The sequence below is a fragment of the Furipterus horrens genome, unplaced genomic scaffold (assembly GCF_987537825.1).
Source record: "Furipterus horrens unplaced genomic scaffold, mFurHor1.1.pri manual_scaffold_8, whole genome shotgun sequence".
In the NCBI taxonomy this organism is placed as follows: Eukaryota; Metazoa; Chordata; class Mammalia; order Chiroptera; family Furipteridae; genus Furipterus; species Furipterus horrens.
Window position 1 is genome coordinate 97378781 of NW_028327178.1, and position 19350 is coordinate 97398130.

Below are 19350 nucleotides of genomic sequence, written 5' to 3' on the forward strand. Positions count from 1 at the left end.
AATGTTTATCTTGTATTTTCATTTGAGTCTGTATCTTTAAAAACCTCCAGATGTACCAAACAAGCTAAAGAATAATGATTTCTTCATTATTAAATAAATACATTAGTATTGGAAATGATGTCATTTTTTAACTGAAGAAAGGATCCTCTGCCAAGTGTGATCTTCCCAATTGCTTGTTGAAAACAGGAAATGGGAGTTCAAAACACCCTTTCCTGGTTCTAATTAAGAATCTGGTTCTCTTTATATCAATCACAAAGGGAATTCCATGACTCGCAGCACTGGTAACATGAAGTATTACACTTAGCAACATATGCATAGCTAAGAGGATATAGAACATCTGGACTAAAGCAACTCATTTAGAAGGTTTTAATTCCCAACCTTTGATGTCCCAAGCCCAGGAATTAAGGAGATATTCCTCTTTGTTTGCCTATACTTTAATAAAATTTAAGAATCTTATCTGCAATTTTTATCTCCCCTAGAGGGGAAAAAATATTTTAGTAACAGCCATATTTCAAGCTGCTAAGTCTTCATTCATTTATTCACTGACCATCATGCACTGAATATGTTTAATATGCCAAGGACCAACAACAGGGACCTTGGGGAATACAGATAAAACAGGTTCCGTTGTACCCCCAGGGAGTTCAAATTCCGGAGGAGTGTTGACAATAGATAATTTAGAGTTAAGAGTGTTAAGATCTACTGACTTCCAATGGGCACTGTAAAAAAATACTGTTTACTAAAATGTTACTACACGTTGGGCAATCCTACCATATAATTGTTCCTACAGATTTCCTGTATCAATTTATCAAATACAGAGATCTGACCCTGAATTACCCTCCACTGTAGGGAACTACCCAACAAAGTTGTGCAGCCTGACTCAGTTTAGTGAAAGTCCTGACTCAGTTTCGTGAAAGTTTATCTTAAAACAGCTGTAGGAAGGAAGAATCTAGAGGCCCCAGCTATGTGACAACTGCTTAAGGCTCCAGAGCAGGGACTGTCATACTCACTCCATTGGTGCCACCCTTGCGGTTGATGTCCTGCAGAACAGCCTTGTCCAGACCCAGCTTGAGGCTGGCCTTGTCAAACATTTCTCGCTCATAGGAGTTCCGAGTAATGAGGCGATATACCTTCACAGCTTTACTCTGGCCTATTCGGTGACATCGGGCCTGAGCCTGGGAAGGAAGGAGGGTCATGTGCATCATGTCACCTGATATAATGGCAGCAGCCCAAAGAATAGGGAAATACTCAAATTTCATGTGGTATAAGTGGTCAGATCTCATAGTTATGAGCCATTGGACTAATTTAGGAACATAATTCACCCAAATGTCAGCTGTCCTTTTGAAGTCCTTATTTCATCACCCATTATTTACTGAGTGATGCCATATACTAGGGTAAAGTACTGAGAAGAACATGGTTTACTCCCCTTCCTGGCCTGTGACCTTAGTGGAAGCACTCATTCCCGGACGCTGTCCTGCCCTTTTGGGAAATGCCTTGGAGCTGGTAGCACCACTTTTTAATTTTTTTCATTTTACTAGAGAAAATTTCACATACAGACAAAAGTACAATAACCTCTTCCGGACATTCCTGTTCAATCTTTATTATACCTCTACCCTCCAAGATTATGAAGCAAATTCTGGACACCATATTGTGTCATCCTCACACATTTTAATATGCATTTCTAAAGGTAAGTACTTAAATTAAGACTTTGTTCCAATTTCCCTACTTATCTCATATATATTTTTTAAAGCTTGCTTGTTTGGACCAGGACCCAAATAAAGACCATGCATTGTAAGTGGATGATACTCCCTGCCTTTGATCTCTTCTTTTACAAATGCAGTGAGTTTTTTTTTTTTTTTTTTTTTTTTTTTTTTTTAAAGACATCAGATTATCTGTCTTATGGTTTCTCAAAGTCTGTATTTTGCCATCTTCATTCTGGCTGTGCCACGGATTCGGTTCCTTGGTTCCTTGTATCTCCTCTAAACTGAAAACTATATCTTGAGACTTAATTAGGCTAAGATCTCATTTTTGGCAAGTGTATTTCATAGGTAGTGTTGAATTTCCATCAAGAGGCACATGATGTCTGGCTGTCTTTATTTTGAATTGATGATCATTGCCTAGACTGAGTAACTCATTAGGGGCTACAATTCCCCTCATGAAATTTTTGGTTACCCTGATGTACAGTTCATATAGGGGAGATAAGCTAAATGTTTAATTCTTTCTCTTTATTTAATCAGTTTCCAAAGTAATATCCTCCAAAAGTGGCCAAGGAAGATTTTTATTATGACTTTTTTAAGGAACACAATAAAGTTGCATTGAAATATATATGCTATGTTTTACTGCACTGATCTTAGTATTTTTATTGCTGTTCAAAAATGGCCTGTAAGAACCTCTTCAAGTTCACTCCTGAGTTCTTTTGACATAATCTAGCCAAATATGGAAAGAAGGAAGATTAGAATAAACTCTGGTTTTAGAATAGGATGAGCTCATGGTTAGAATGTGTGTGTATATAAACATACATACACGTACAGATAGAGAAAAAGGTATGGGTAAGTCTATGTTTATGTCTGCATGTTATATCAAAGGCCAGGAGTCTCTGATAGCTCCCTTGCTTTCTGGTATGAAAACATGTTTCATGCTTCTACTGTATATTCTTGCCCAGAACTGGATTTAGCCATTTTTTTCAAGGAGTCCTAGTTTCTTTTATCAGGAAATGGTAGTTAGACAACAATCTGGATACTCTAGAGGTGCTCACTGCTACAAGGTTAGTCATTGTTTCTAGGCCTATTCAGTGGGCAAAACACATAAGTGTTTGTGTATATACAGCCATATGCATATATAAGACAAAATACATGAGATCATACTGATATTTTAAATTTGAATTTAGAACTATGAGATTTAATTTCCATTAGCCATGTATCTCTATCTCTTTTTAACAGTGTTTGTTCAGTTTTTAATCACAACTCATTGGCTTATCCCACGATATATATATGTAACAGTCTCAGAAAAACAGTACCATTATAATCCCCCCCAAACATAATTACCAAAAACTATGTAAGATTTTTGTTTTCTCCTATTTAGGGTTATATTCCACTAAGTATATACAGTCTAATTATAATGTTTTAAATACACACTTGCAGATAGGTTTCTTTTACACAGTGGTACGGTCAGCAATTTCAAAACTACTTTCTGTGTGCACTATGATTGAGCAAATTAGTACATATATTAATGTTAATAGGAATTAGTGTTTTCACTGTTGAAAAAGGAAGTTATGAATATGGAAAGAAGAAAAACTAGAATAACTCTGTGGTGTTAAAATGGATTTGGAGATATCAGTATTAATTCAAGGTTAGGTGTGCGTATGTGTGTATATAAACATGCATATATACATAGAAATAGATGTGGATATGTATTCATGCTTAAGTTTATCTATACACGTGTTCATTTACACACACACATGAAAGCATGTTTTGTATATATGTATATTTAGATTGTGTGTGTATTCTAGTTATGTTCACTGTGAGGATCTAGAAGCAATGGCGTACCAGTGGCAAAGAATACAGCTAACTCAGATCTTAGTTTCTAAATACCACTGTCCATAAGACAGAACAAAGGTATGTTAAGAGAAACTGTTAATTCCAGGGCTGGGGCAGAGACAAAGTATAAGATGAGCCTGAAACACATCACTGTGTCAGAACGCAAGGAAGTACTCAAAGAATGATGGACACATATCAAAATAACAGTTGAAACTTGAGGCTGCCACTGGCTACGTCTAGGACTATTTCAACATCAAAATAAATACACATAGCAATGGAATATATAACCCACTGAATAAAAAAGAACCCATGAGTACATACTGAAATAAATAAATGCAAGAAAAGGGAAAATTCTTCTTATTTACAGTAGAATGTAACTATTAAAATGTAGGGTGACAGAAAACCACAACTTTGCGACTGTCATAGTGATGACTGACTTAGGTAAAAGTAATCAAAGGAAACTAATATAATGGGTGAAACTTTGATGAAGAACAGGACATTTACATAGTCTCCAGAAGTCTCTCCAAAATTGCTTATTCGTTTCAAAGGGAAAAACAGCAACTTACAGTGGAGAAATCTGGCAGACACCACTTAACTAAAAGACCGAAGTCTACATTATTGGACAAACAAGCCTCATGTTTCTCTTGTTGTGATATACTGAGAAGGACATTATCACTTCAGTGGTATTACTAAACCTGAATCCAAACCTGAGGAGACACAAACATAAACTGAGGGACTATCTATAAAACAACTAGCCTGTACTCTTTAAAAACATCAAGGTCATGAAAGGAAAAGAAAAATCGAGGAACTGCTCCACAATAAAGGAGACTAAAGAGATATGAGAACTTTATGTAACGGGTGATCCTGGACTGGATCTTAGGGGGAATGATAGCTAAGAAGAATGGTGAGGGAAATGATAAAATCTGGATATGGACTATGAATTTAAGATAGTATTCTTGCTTCCTGATTCTGAGAACTGAGCTGTGTTTATATAAGAGAATGTCCTGGCACTTAGGAAATATACACCAAAGCACTCAGGGGGCAACTTACTCTCAAATGGTTCAGACAAAAAATGGTGTGTGTACGTGTGCATGTTCATGCCTATGTGTGCACTCAGAGACAGAGGAGAGGGATGGTGTGTGTACGTGTGCATGTGTACATCTACGTATGCACTCAGAGACAGAGGAGAGGGATGGTGTGTGTACGTGTGCATGTGTACATCTACGTATACACTCAGAGAAAGAGGAGAGGGTCAAAAAGGGCAAAACTACAACGTCAATGGGACAAGTTGTGAACAGTTGGTGAATATAGATCAAGAGTATACGGAGCTGCAAACTGAAATTATATCAAAATGACAATGTAAAAAACATTAAATATAAACATTTGAAATAATTCCTCTCTTGGGATCATGCTGTTTACTTGATAGACAGCCAGAGTCAACTGATTCATTTTGCTTTAGGATTTCAGGAATTTATTTTTCCCTACATTAATTTAACCACAATGAAGGGGGTGGGAAAGAAAAAAGCTAGACCCAGTAACTTTGGAAAATACCAATGACCACAAAAAATACTAGCCCAATATTATAGGCTGGTAAATTAACTTTTCACAGAATATGGTTACTAGAATTGAACATGAGTAAATATACTTTGTTATGATAATGAGATCCAGGCTTCTCACAGCGAGGGAAAGGAGTTACAAATAAAGAGAAGAGGAAGGCTAGAAAGAATTCTGTGATCTTGGACTGGAACCAGTAACTTCATTATGGATAGACAGAAACGGAATAAATATAGATGTGTGGTATGAGTGCTTATGTTAGTATACATACATTTATTTCCTAGCTCTGGCATGCGAGAGGTAAAACCGATTTTACCTCTCGCATGCCCCCAAACGGGGACCTGTCCTGTAACGCAGGCATGTGTCCGGACTGGGAATTGAACCGGTGACCTTTTGCTTCACAGGGTGGCGCCCATTCCACTGAAACACACCAGCCAGGCTTCTGTTTTCATTTTAATAGTCGTTTTTAAACATTTCACATGTTTAACAAATTCTAAAGTTAATATATATGTATGTTCCTTCTGAGCAATTCAGTATGCTTTGATTTCCATTAGTTCCTTCCCTTTTTATTCATTAGTAGTTCAGCACATTGGGTTTACACCCCTGCTAGCTGCCAGCTCTTTTCTGGGATGTCTCCAGGTGCAGCAGCCTGTTGGTTAGGGCTTTGTGTCCACTCCACCTCACAGTGTTTCACAGCTGACTGGTGAGGCTGGTGGCCAGGGCAGACATGGAGAAAGTGCACCTGCCTCGGGCTTCCAAGAGAAGCTGAAAAGGTCCCCTGAGGAGGTGGGCCACGTCCAGGAAGGAGCCGGGTGGCTCCCGTACTGACTTTGAGCAGGACCTGGCCCCTGGGACAACAGTGGGGCAGGCGCCAAAGCTCCCACAGAGCCAGTGGCCAGACACGGTGATGTCAGGCAGGTGGGGCCTCAGTGGTATGGGACAAAGGCCTCATGGAGGGCAAGGCAGGTGCCAAACACTTGCTACACAGAGATGCAGGTCCCAGGTGCTAGAAGGTCATGATGGGATTGGCCATTCAGGGAGGCCCCGCCCCTTCCTCTGTGACCTCTCAAGGTCCATTGATGTTTCCATGGAGACATCAGAAGGTCCTGGCTGAAGTCAGTTCAGTGTGTGCTAGAACCCCAGAGGAGGAGGAAGCAAAGGAGAGACTCTCCCTGTTTCCACTCTTATTTGAGTTCGTTTGGCGCACAACTGCCTCTACATGGGCAATTTCCTTTCTCGGATTCGCTTGTTCTTCTGCCGCCTCCGCCGCGGCCACCATCCCTTGCCTGGTGGCCATCACACTGTCACCCGTGATTATGGCCCACCTGGCTGGGACCACCCTGCTGTCAGCCATTTCCACCCACTATTTCATTTCTGTCATGCTGCTGGTCCATCGGCCTTCGGCCTTGTCCCGAGAGGGCGGTGTCCTCTCCCACAGACAGTGCGCTTCCCTATGGAAGTCCACCGGTTGGTGAAATGGAAGGACCCCCCGCAGAAGCCTGTGCTTCCTGCTTGTACATCCGGGAGGTCTGGAAGCTTGAGACCGGGCCCTATTCGTCATTCAGGTCGCAGATCTTCTGGCCTGCGCTCACCACCTGAGCAGGCAGTCAAGGCTGAGGAGCCGGGACCCTCTATAATCGTCCCACTTCCTTTCCCAAAGGAGGTGGTGGGGAAGGTCCAGGAAGAGTCCCCAAAAGGCCCGGCACACAAGACCAGCCAGGTAGAGGAAAAAGGGCAGGATCATGGGGACAGCCCCCACAGCAGTGGGCATCTGCCCAGCACTCCAGATTCAGTATGTGTAGGGAAGGAGAAGCAATCCAGCAGCAATTCTCCCCCGGCCTCTGCCAGCAGGAGGCCCCGCAAAAGAAAGCAGTCTGGGCCGCTCTTGCTTCCACTGCCACCACTGCGGTGGGATCGAGGTGAGCTGCCCCCGCCTGCTAAACTTCCTTGCCTTGCCATGGACCCAAAGCTGCACACCATGGAAAGATCTGAGGGTCCAAGGAAAAAGACTGCGGGGGACAAGACCCAGGTCACTCAGCCTGCTGCTTCTCTGCCCCCACCTGCCTCGGTGCCTGCAGGAACCCTTCCCCTGGCCACTCAAATGGGGCAGGCCCCTGTTAGCATCACTGCCAGAGCATCTACACGTTTGACCTCTCGGCCCGCTTTACAGGATGATGACACCGAAATGGACACGACTCCTCCGTACTATGCCACCACAGTCGTATCATCTCCAGGTGGCAGTGTAAGATCCATGGCAGTTCACCAAATCCCTGCCATGGACCCCGAGGAGCCTATGGACACCACTCCTGCTCCATAGGAAAACCACTGCCCCCTGTCCTTGCCCTTCCTAATTCTGACCACATACCACCCAGTGGCAACATTCCCTTGGCTAAAGTCACCACCTCTTTTCTTAACTGGGGATCCATCTGGCCACAGCATGGCTGCTGCAGGAGGAGGAACATCCACAACCTCATTGCAGAGTATAACACCTTCCCCATGATCACAGGCACTAGTGTTCACGCTTGCCACCAGTGCACCTGCAGTCCACCTGGCGTGCAAGATCTCCGACACTTGCAACAGCCACCACCATGGAGAATACAGGTATGTCATGAGACATGTCTCTTTCCACCTTCTGTCAGACCACTGGGGGCATTTCTGGCTGCGTCACAGCCATTATTGTTGCAAGTCTTAGCATCATCCCTGTGTTTAGACACACTTGTAGCTGCACTGTATTTCAAACCTGGAACCTACCTGTGCTGAATCTAGGTGATGCTATGGCAGGTTACAACTTCCCTCCCGTGATGGGAGGGCGTGTTCTTCCCACTTTGCATTAGTACAACGGGGGCCCACCTGGCCATGGTGGCTGATTTTTTTTAATGACAAAGTCAATAGAGTAATAATTTGTGGTATAATCAGTAGCTTCTAATTCTTTTGATTTGTCCAAAGTTTGTTTAGAGGAAGGTCGTGATGCTTTGGTCATGAGTTCAATCTCTGGGTCCTGCTTTCGGTTTAGAAATTATTGATGAGATAGTATGATCTTTTATTTATTCAATTACTGAGAAGTTCTGTCACACAGAATCATCTTTGAATACCTATTTGTCTGTTTATTTTTTTAGACAAAAGCATTTCAAGTTGCTACCAACAACATTTTTAAAACCCATAAAATTGTACAATGGAATGTGTTGCTTCTTTGGATGATATCTTTCTTGGAATATATAGTTTTATGGCAAATGTCCTATAAGAAAATAGTTTCAATAAGACCGTTAAGTAATCTAAGTTTTAGTGAACATAAGCCATAACCTCTGATTTTAGTGATATTAATTACATTTGCAAATATAAATTTATGAACTTTTCTCATGAAAGTCAAATTTTGAGTATTGTAAGCTGATAAGGTTTGATTAGTCTCTTTGTGTTCTAGGCAGTAGGTTATGGAGCTTAGGCCATTCTGGGAAAGGAACTGTCTCTAGGGAGAAATTTAGTTTCACTTACATGGGAAATTTCATAGAGAAGAACTTGTTATTCCAATGAAGATTTTGTTTAGTAGTAGTGCCCTGGCTGGTTTGGCTCAGTGGATTGAGTGTCGGCCTGCGAGCTAAGTGTCGCTGGTTCGATCTTCCAGTCAGGGCACATCAGAGAAGGAAAACTCTGACTCCAAAAAAAAAAAACCTCCGCTGCCTTGCGGCATACCTCTTCAGGGGAAAGGCTAAGGGAGTAAACCCCGACAGAAAATCCGGAGCCGGAGTCCCTAAGGCGGTTTGACGTTGTAGTCAACACCGGCAACTCCTGCGGCGCACCTGAAGCCAAGCTGTATTGACTCTGTCTTTCCCCTTGGATCCTTCAGCTGCGAAGAGAGGGGGGGTCTGCTGCATGGGCAACAGCAGACCCTCCATATCACCCTGCCCAGGCTCTGTAGCTTCAGCTCCACTGGAGAGGACACTCCAGCGTCATCGCAAGATGTCGATTCAACACGGGAGGAGACAGATACCATGTCACTCCCGAGTCGGACTGCACAGCCATTCTCGGCGGTGCAGATAGACTCTTAAGAAGCTACACCATCGTCTCTCGAGACGGACGGCTGCCGACGACGACGATTTCCTAGCTCTGTCTGCTCAGAGAGTCTAGAAGCAATGGGCATATCTAGTAGCCAAATCTTAGTTTCTAAATGCCATTCTTGAATGAAAAGAACCAAAGATCCTTGGAGAAATGGTCAATTTCATGGCTATGGCAGGAAAAATGGGACATGAACCTGGACATTTTGTAAGGCTAGAAAGTAAACAAGTGCTTAAAAACTGATGGGAGTCTGTTAAATGAAACAGAAGTCAACTTGAAAGACCTCTGAACAACCAAATCTGAGCAATAAAATAAATAAGAGTAATAAATTATAACCCACAAAATAAAATAAATATCCTTGAGTCCATACTGATATAAATAAATGGTGGGCAAAGGTCAACAGCTCTTTATAGTAGAATCCCAATTAATAAAGGACTGAAACAGAAAATTACCATTAGCCAAACACCATAATAATAATTACTGAAGGCAAGAACCACTGGTGGATGCTAACAAAATTAATAGGCAAAAGTATCAGAAATGGGTTATTTAGAGTCTCAAATTATCTCCTTCCAATATATTAATTTTAAGTTAAAAATAGTTACTTTACAGTGGAGAAACCTAGCAGATCCCACTCAACCAAGTAATTGAGGTTAACATCCCAAGTAATAAGACATATTGACATGATACACAGAAAAGATCATACATAACATCACTCCTACAATAGTCTTGCCCAAAATGCATAACTTCAAAATCAGATCATAAGAAAATATTAAGCAAACACCAATCGAGACATTCTAAAAAACAGCTGATCAGTATCCTTCAAAAGTGTCAAGGTCATGAAAAATAAGGAAAGACAGAAGTTGTTGCAGATGGGAGCAGGCTACAGAGTCATGACTTCTAAGATCCTAGACTGAATCCCAGACCAGAAAAAGTACACTTGCAGGAAACTGAAGGAATATGAAGAAGGTCTGTAGATAAAGAGTATTGTATCAATAATAATTTCCTGGTTTCAATAATTATATTATGGTTATATGAAATATTCACATTAAGGGAAGCTGGGTGAAGAGTCCTAGAACTCTGCACTTACTCTGCAACATTTTTAAAGTTTAAAATGATTTCAGAATTAATTTTAATAATGCTATAAAATACTTAGGATGGTACCAAAGTCAAATATGCAAAAAGGCATATTTGGAAAACTAGCTTCTATCCCTGTTACTTCCATCCTGTCCCCTCACTTCCTTTATAGATAACTACTTAAAAATAAAGTTGTTTTTTTTTCCATGGTGGGGGTGGGGAGGAAGAGACAGCCTTTTTCGATAAATGCTACCTTATTTTTTTACCCAACACTATATTCAGGAGTTGGCAGAAATATTTCTCATTCTTTTTCATATTATGGTTTAGTCAATCAGTCTTCTATTATTGGACAACTAAGTTGTTTAGTCTTTGGCTTATGACAATTAGTTGTCACACCTTCTTTCCATATCTTTAGTGATAGTAAATCTTTAGTCTTAGGAAAAGATTTGATGGATAACTCTGATAAATAAAGGAAGGGATCAAGGTAAGTAATATATGGTTTATGGGATCTTTAAAGCAGCAGCAACATGTAGCCATAAGCGCTGACATTGATTTTCTTTTTCTGGCTCATCTAGTGTTGAGAGTAAATTACAAGAGGAAGTTCAAGAAATGTTCTGAGCAAAGGTCTAATAAGAGAGCTCTGCAGACATCAGTAATTACCTCTTGGTATCCACATCCCCTTTCTTCCTCACTACCAGAGGGCAGCAATGTGCTCAACTGAGCCCACTTCCAGTCTCCCAGGGATAGCAAGGTAACACAGTTCTAGACAGTGAGATGCAGCAGAAGTCTACTGGGGAAATCTGGAAAGATTCTGCTCTCCTGAAAAAATCATCACACCTTCCTGCCTGGGACATAATGTGACCATCTTGGAACCAAGACGATGTAAACCACATTCACTGAGGATGGTGGTGCAAAAAGACAGAAGGATCCTGGGACTCTGATGACACTATGAAGCCACCTTAATAGTCCTGGACTACACATTTCTGGACTTCTCGTTACCTGAAAAAAACAAGCCTCTGTTTTGAGGGCCACTGTCACAAGTAGCAAAATGATTCCAGGAGATAAACATACTCTCTACCAAGGTAACTTACCTGAAAGGTAACAAGATGAGTCCTGCCACATTTAAAAGACTGACCATTTTGCAGCCAAATTTTAAACAGTTAATCATATATTCCTAATTTTCCTAATCAGAACTCACATACAAAAAAGTGTGGTTGAGAGAGAAACATTCAGAACGAGGGGAACAATGGAGATGAAGTCCAAACAAGATCCATCAGCAAAGGCATAAATACAGAACTTCGGAGTAAGCAAGGAAGGGGCAGCGGTGCTCCCCCCCACCACTGGGAAACTTACGGAGCTCTACTGAGCGCCTGCACGAGCTGCAGGCCCACAGTCTGTTCTTTAGTTTTTAATTAATGTATTTGAGATGAACAAAGGCCTATGAGAAACAAGCAGTGATGTTCAGATCCCCGTGACTGCAATGGGAAGAAAGGGGGAGTATATTAGTTGCCCAAACAGTGAGAGATTTCTAATTGAGGTCTTTAATTTATTATTGTCACTTTCAAGTCCAGAACTTGGCAAAACCTTACAGTATGTCATTAGAATTGTGTGAAAATAAAAAAGCTGGTACAAAGAACCAAGCATAATGTTGATTCTTCTCTTGATCCTTGTGCTACTTTTTCACATTATTAGCTCTATTACATTCAAAAAGTACATTTTCTTTAATACTTTAAAATACTACTTGTTTCCTGATGAAAAATGTACATAATCAGAGAGGTTAAAAAAATTACTACAGTGCCGCCTGAACCCAACCACTTCTAGCGTGCCGGTGTAATGTCCCAGCCTGGTTTCTATGCACATTTTATTTCAAGCCCAGCAATTTTACATTTCTTCTGCCAATCTAAAAGTCTGCCTATGCAGGTTACCTACTCATGCAGAACATGAAGCGGGCCCTCTACAGCGTGAATCAGGGAGCACTGAAAAGCAGCCTTGTCTTTTGCAGACCTAAGTTTGTAATCTGAAATTTCTACCTCCAGCCAGATTTATTCCTTGGGGAAAGGTATCATCCCCTCTTAAAATGTAAACGTCTTTGGGAAATGGGACAACTATGTGCCCACAGAAATAAAACCACTATTTCTACTCTGTGATTCTGTTTAGTCACCCAAACCAAAGTCCTGAGCACCTTTGCTACCCCAGGGCCTGACCTGCTGTCTAGGGTGCAATAAATGTGTCAGTAAGTCAGTCAAGAGCTAGCCGAGAACAGAAAGGAGAGGGGAGATGACATGGAAAAGGATGCTTTTGAGCAGCAGAAGGAAACGAGCAGGGAGTGAAAAAGAGGACACTGAAAAGAGAGGCAGGAGAGGACTCAAAAGGAACCTGACTGACTTTATTTGGGGCTCATGCTGTCCAGTACGTGCCCGGCCCACCTGCTTCAGGGGTGCCACTCATGCTTATGCCCACCCTAGGTGGTTATGCTTTTTATTCTCTGTCTGGAACATTCTTCCTCTGACCTTATGATTTAAGATCTTTCCCCATCATTTAGGTCTCTGTTCAGATGTCACTGTCTTCAGAAGGCTTCCCAGCCCTGACTGGTGTAGCTAAGTTGGTTGGGTGTCAGCCCACAAAGCAAAAGATCGCCTGCTCAATTCCCAGTCAGGGCACATGCCTGGACTGCATGTTCATTCCCGGTTGGGGCGCTTAGAAAAGGTCACATCAATGTATCTCTCTCTTTCTCCCTCCCTTCCCCTCTCTCTAAGAGTAAATAAATAAAGTCTTTAACAACAACAATATGCTTCCCAGACCACTATCGAAATCAGGGCACCCAACTCCCATCGTTCTTATCCTCTTACGCTGTTTTATTTCTTTGCAATTAAGTAGCTATCTGTAACTCGTGTACTTTTCCTTGTTTACAGATCATAGTGCCACACAATTTGGTTTACAATGACTTTCCCCCCTGAGTTTTAGTCAACTGTCACCTATTTTATAACTTAAAGGAATGGTTTTTCAACTGGTAGGCTGCTTTCATCAAATAAAACGTTATTTGGAAACTCATTAAATGAAAAAGACAAAGCAGAATGACTCCGTGTGAAGTGGTGGCCAGGGAGGAAGCCCCTGACACTCGTGGGCCTAGCTCCCTCTCCCCGCCTCCCTCCCCCTGTGCCATCCCCTAGGGCACCTCTTCAGTCTTGGGAAACAGCAGCTTCCAAACTACCTTCACCAATCACTGTGTCATGAAAAAGGTTGTGAGGCAGCAATGACTCTCCCTGCCCTACACTTACTCTCCAGTAATAGCAGATGCCCCAAGATACTCTCAGTAGGAAGCCCTTCGTTAATGATAATGGATGTAAACTACATTCTAAATGATCTTCTTGACAAGTTAGAATCTCTTTGGCTGACTAACTGTACAATCTTGTCATTGCTTTTACTTTCAGAGTTGATGAAGAACTCTAAACCAGAAATGTTAGCTCTGCCATTTTCTTGTTTGTTCATGCCTGCTTTTTAAATGTATTAACTTCAGTCTCTGCAATAACTTGAATCTTTACAATAATCTTTTAAAGCCACCATTATTTAATTTGGTTAAAACTAGATAATAAAATCTGCAAATCTGCTTAAAAGGGCATGTATAAGCTCTGCTTTAAGTGCAGAACAAATGAACTAGGGAGGATGCCTGTCACCTGGCCACACCACGGGACCTTCCTGTCCCTCTGAATTATCCCCCCCACTGTATAAGACATATGACCATCTAACAAATAAGCCGAGTGAAAATGCCAGAATTGAGGACTAGTCAAGCTTAATCACTTTATGTCTGATGATGGTGATAATAACAATAATTAAGAAATAGCTCTATTCTGTATTTGGAGGCTACCACTGTGAAATACCATTTGATTTAAAGTAAAAGGAAAGGACCATTGATTAGTGGAAAGGGGCGACATTTACTTTTCATTCAGTTGCCCCCCCGAAACAAGGTCCTCAGCCTGCCATCTGACTGATACCACAGCATGAAGCATGGCAGACACTCTATAGCCAAGCCAGGCCCGGTCATGGTGTTCTTGGATTCAGGGGCGCCTAAGGCAAATAGCAATCATCCTAATGGTTACCTGCAAGTCATTTTGTGGGTTCCAGTCTGAATCAAATATGATGCAGGTATCAGCAGCTGTGAGATTGATCCCCAGGCCTCCCGCTCTGGTGCACAGAAGAAAGACAAAGCGGTCTGAGTCCGGCTTACAGAACCGGTCGATGGCTGCCTGGCGCAGGTTTCCCCGTACTCGCCCATCAATTCGCTCATAGGTGTATCTGAGGGGACCCAAACGAACGAAAGCCCAGGTGTTAATCATGACTTCAATGGAGAACAGCAAACAACGCAGGAAGCTACTGGCCTTAAATCCTTCCCTTCTAAATTTGAACTAAATGTCAGCAGTCTAAAAGGAATATCCACCCTCTACATAGGCAGCAGGGCAGACACCTAAAACTGCATTGCAAAATACACCACCTCCCAAAAAAACAAACAAAAAAAACTAAACTAAAACCAAAACAAAAAACCAGCCACGAACTAAGGAGGACTAGAAGAGCTGTAAACATAAAAAATATCAATCCCCACTGCCGGAGCAACTTCTCAAGTTACTTCCTAGTTTTTACTTGCATTGAAGCTAAATCATAAGACCAGGAAGTGCAAATGAATGCCTCAACCACCTACTTTCAGTAGTTCGCATAACAAGGAATCAGAGTTCAAATCAGTCTGCAGCTGCTCTCTGGTCAAGTGAAAATGGGAAGAAGACTATCCTGACAGGCAGGCACCTTACGTCTGGGCTGGTCATTTTTAGCCTAATAGTTCCTCAAAGCTTTAGAGGTGCACAGCAAAACCTCCAAGTTTAGAGCTGAAACCAAGGTCTTCTGGGAAGCTTACTGCAAGCAAGTGGGGATAAATCACAGAAAATGTTTTGTGTGGTGTTGGGGGTGGGGGAAACTAAAGAAATTTTAAAGGAAAATAAAATGAAGTGAAGCTGCATATCCTTAAGAAGGCATATATACCTGTGTGGAAAGTTACAAAATAATGGGGCGGGGGGGGGGGGGGGAGAATAAGAAACAAAACTGCTATGGAATCCTAGAAAACACAGATGGTACCTTTGTGATGGAGATCGTGTGATTAACAGGGAATTAAAATACTACAGCAACCTAGACAACTGCTGAGAGTCTTTTTCTCATTTACCCCCTGACAACAAAAATTAACAAGGGAATGTGCCAACCTGGGTCCACTTTGACGTCTGAGCGAACTAGTTGGTAAAGTGTAAGTAACAGAACCTCGTGAGAAAGGGACCAAGTCACACAGCCAAGAACATGAATCCTGATGAAAATCTTACCAGTTGCCTAGAGTTGGAAATCTGATCTCTAAAAATTCAGATAAATAATTGGCAAGAGAATAAGGATACAGTCTAGGGCCAGATGACACTGTGTGGGGATGACTCTAGAAAACCACATTTGGCAACACAAGCCTGACTTCCTTGAGGAAAAGGAAAATCCATGCAAAGAAACCACCCAAGGAAACAGACCAACTCAGACTCATAAGGGACCCGTAAGACAGCAAAGGAGCAAGTTTGAAAATATGTCTTTCTTTTATAAAGCTACAGTGAATGACAGGTGTAGACTTTTCCTTTCTTCTTCTATTTTAATGTAACAAACTTAAGAATAATATATGAAACAACAGTAGCAAAAGAGAGAGAGAGAGAGAGACCACTGAAGACAGGATCGCCATGAGGTGGACTAAGAAGATCTTATGTTGTAAGATAAAAGCTAAGGGTTATATTCTGAATTCCACGAAACTATGAAGCAGTTAGATATAATTATCACTGTTATCAGTAACAGCCATGACAGCAGTATTAGCAACTTCAGTGTCCAGCTCTGTTGCAGACACTATGACACATGCTTTATGTGCATCATCACATTAGACTCGCACAAAAATCCTATGAGGTGGTTTTACTATTATCGTCCCCACTTTACACTTGAGGAGACATCACAAACAACAACAAAACCCATATAAGCAAAATGACTTGCTCAGTCACCTAGCTGGTAAATGAGCTGAACTCAGATCCATCTGACCCAAAATCCACACTCTTAACCAGCTGCCTTCATACTGTACTCTAACTTCAATGCAGCAGGACAGAAAGATTTCCCTAAGAACTTAAAAGCGAAAGTTAAATAGGAGACACTAGTAAACTTAGAAAACCTGTAGCTCTGGTGGAAGATGAAAGAAGAAATGGTAGGTATCAAAGTGATTTTGACAAATCAATGCGCCCAGACCTGGCGTGGGCGGGCTCTCACAGCACTGTGGCCACTTATGTGATGGTGGAGGAGCAGCACAGGGCTTGGAGGCAGGAGACAGGGCTGACGCAATGAAACAATAGCAGCTACCACACCCACTGTCACACACGCCAACAACTAACAACTGACATCACAGGCGCAGAGAACTCAATGTTCTTGATGAGACACCTCCAGCCCTCAGAGAGGAGTAAGGCGCCCTTGGAGCCGAGTGAGGCAGGGAATTAGCATAGCCCTGGGAGGAGGAAAAAGAACCAGTGAATAGTGATGCTATAGCTCAGCCATCACCTAGGGAAAAAGTTTCCCATAAAATTAGTTGTGTTCTGCCAGCTATGACCTAACAATAGTGTTAGAAATTGTGCAGGGTGATCGGAACATTAATTCTCATTTCCATCACTTGTTCAGTTTTGAGGGCGTGCTCTCAAAGAACACAAAACTAAAATAATCAAATTATTTGAGTTATTTTAAATTGTTTCTCATCCCCGTCACTCGAGCCAGATCCTTTGGCTATGCCCTCACCCCTGGATGAGAGTGGGGCATGAAATTAAATGGGAACAAAATCAGACTGACAGCTGGAGAGGCAACGATGCTCAAGAACAAAGGAAATCTTTGAGGGCTAGCTAGTAAGTCTGAATGAAGAAATCAGACATTATGAAATTTTCCACACCAAACATCAGTGCAGCAATTAACCCCTCTGCATCAAGTGTATTTTGAACAAAATCCTTAAGAGTCGATGTAGTTCACCAAACTGTAATTCTGAGTCACTGTCAAACACCAACAAGAAGCAGGTGGCACTCTGTAAGACCTCTGTGTGCTCTGTGCTTTGTTTGGGGTGGAGTGGGTGGTGTGGTGACAAGTTTTGGCTCAGCAGGAAATGTTCTCACAAGGCCAAAAGGAAAATGAATGACTTTCTGGCCTCCCAGCAATAACCAGCTGGAAAACATAAAGAGTGAAAACTGCCCTTCACAACAGCCATAAACATATAAATACTTAGGATTGAACTCAGTAAGAAATATGAAGGATTTGGCAATATGACACAAGGAGCCATGTTGGTTTGTTCACCATCTCCCTAACACCTATAGAGGTTTTGGTACAGGTAGATGCTTTATAAATATTTACTGAATCAACAGTACATATAAAATACCTGAATAAATGTTCTTCAATTTTGCAAAGATGTCAATCCTACATTTTACTAAATGTGTAAAAGCCAATCAAAATCCCAACAAATGGATATATGCGTACATAAACACAGGTGTGCAAGTGTGTGTGTGTGTGGTGTATAAAACTATAGCGAGGGACTGAAGTAGTCAGGAATAGATTAGAAAAGAATAATTATGAAGTTCATCTGCAATAATATATGAGCAAAGGACTAGAAATATTGATCAAAAGAATAAAAAGGTTAGAGATACACTCAGCATATGTAATATCTCAGCATATTTTATGGATAGTGTTTTAGATAAATGTGGGAAAAGATGAACTATTTTAATAAATAAAAAATTATAGGCATATTTGGAAATAAATTAATTAGATGCCCATTATATATTGTTTATCAAAATTATAGTATTACAGATTAAAATTTTTAAAAAACCCAAAGCAATCCAATTACAAATTATGAATGAACATATGTTTAATTAATTATCTTATCTTCCTAAACCTCTAGTAAAATGATAGAAGGATTTTTTAAAAATGCATAATAATTCCCTCCCCCAAATAAACCCACAAACAGTACAGGAGAAGTCGTAACAAAATTCTAGAAGCTAAAAAGGAAGCCAAATGGTACTTAATTTAAATAAATCAGAATCCCAAGTGAGCAACAACCTAATTCAATATTGTAGAATACTCAAAGGGAGCAGGTGTTCGTGGCACCAGGTATCTCTGAAAATGGGGATGCAAAGAGTCAAAACCAGGGGAACTGGTTGAATATCAGTCTATAGATCACCCACCCCAGCCTTAGGAGGGTAAAACAGAAGACCAGTATCCCTCCCTACCCTAGAGGGTACTAATCACAGTTAAAAGATAGAAGTACTAGACTGAAAAAAGGGGAAAGACAGATATTGAGACCTCCCTACCTCTCTCCACCCTGCTTCCCCATAATCAGCTCCAGGTACAATCAAGTTCCCATCCTTTAGACTGGATAGAGGAAGAGAAACACCCAGAAGTACTGACATTGGAGGTCCCCCAACAGCATGGTCCACGCCCAGATGGCTAGTGTTTACACAAGGAGAGTGAAGCCCAGAGCCAGCAAGCCTGGAACACATCCACAGAGTTTCCAATCAGCTTGATGGAGCCCACCATCTGAGGGTTCAGGCAAGACGCTAGAGGAAAGTCTCAGATCTGAAACACAGAGCCTCTGCTTCTGGTACGGAGAGGTAAGGTGCTAACACATCAATCCTCAGCAAATAACACAAAATCCAGATGAAATACAGAAAACAAAACAAATGAACAGGAAAATTTCTTGGAGGGCACTAGAGAGTTAAAGAAAGCAGGCAGATTTTGGAGAGGAACAGAAAGTTGCTGTTTTGATCAGAGGAGAAGTCACAGTTTGGAGGCAGAGGTACAGGGCAGCTACACATCTGATAAAAAGTTGCTGTCTTTCTAACCAGAGACACAAGGGGAAGGAACCTGGGGCAACTAGGACTGCCAGAGGGTGAGAAGACATCTCCAGAGAACAGGAAGACAGAGAGTGTACCCCGAACTCTGGCTATAAACTCTACCTAAGTCTCTGGCTGACCTCTGACTCATACATGCTTGGAGCAGACTGATAGTATTTTGAGCTGAGAATGGAGCTGCTACCTACCAGAGGCATTGACAGAATTTGCATTTTGAG

The 19350-nt window shown here is 41.5% G+C and overlaps 1 protein-coding gene across 1 annotated transcript in view; it reads right to left on the reverse strand.

The window, feature by feature from the left end:
* The window catches only part of CHD6 (chromodomain helicase DNA binding protein 6), a 176631-nt gene that overhangs the window by 55317 nt on the left and 101964 nt on the right, over positions 1-19350 (reverse strand). Inside the window, exons 17-18 of the mRNA XM_090286413.1 lie at positions 14309-14504; positions 1008-1172 (exon numbers count right to left, since the gene is read on the reverse strand). Coding sequence (XP_090142539.1) covers positions 1008-1172; positions 14309-14504 — 361 coding nt within the window. The remainder of the gene's footprint in view (positions 1-1007; positions 1173-14308; positions 14505-19350) is intronic.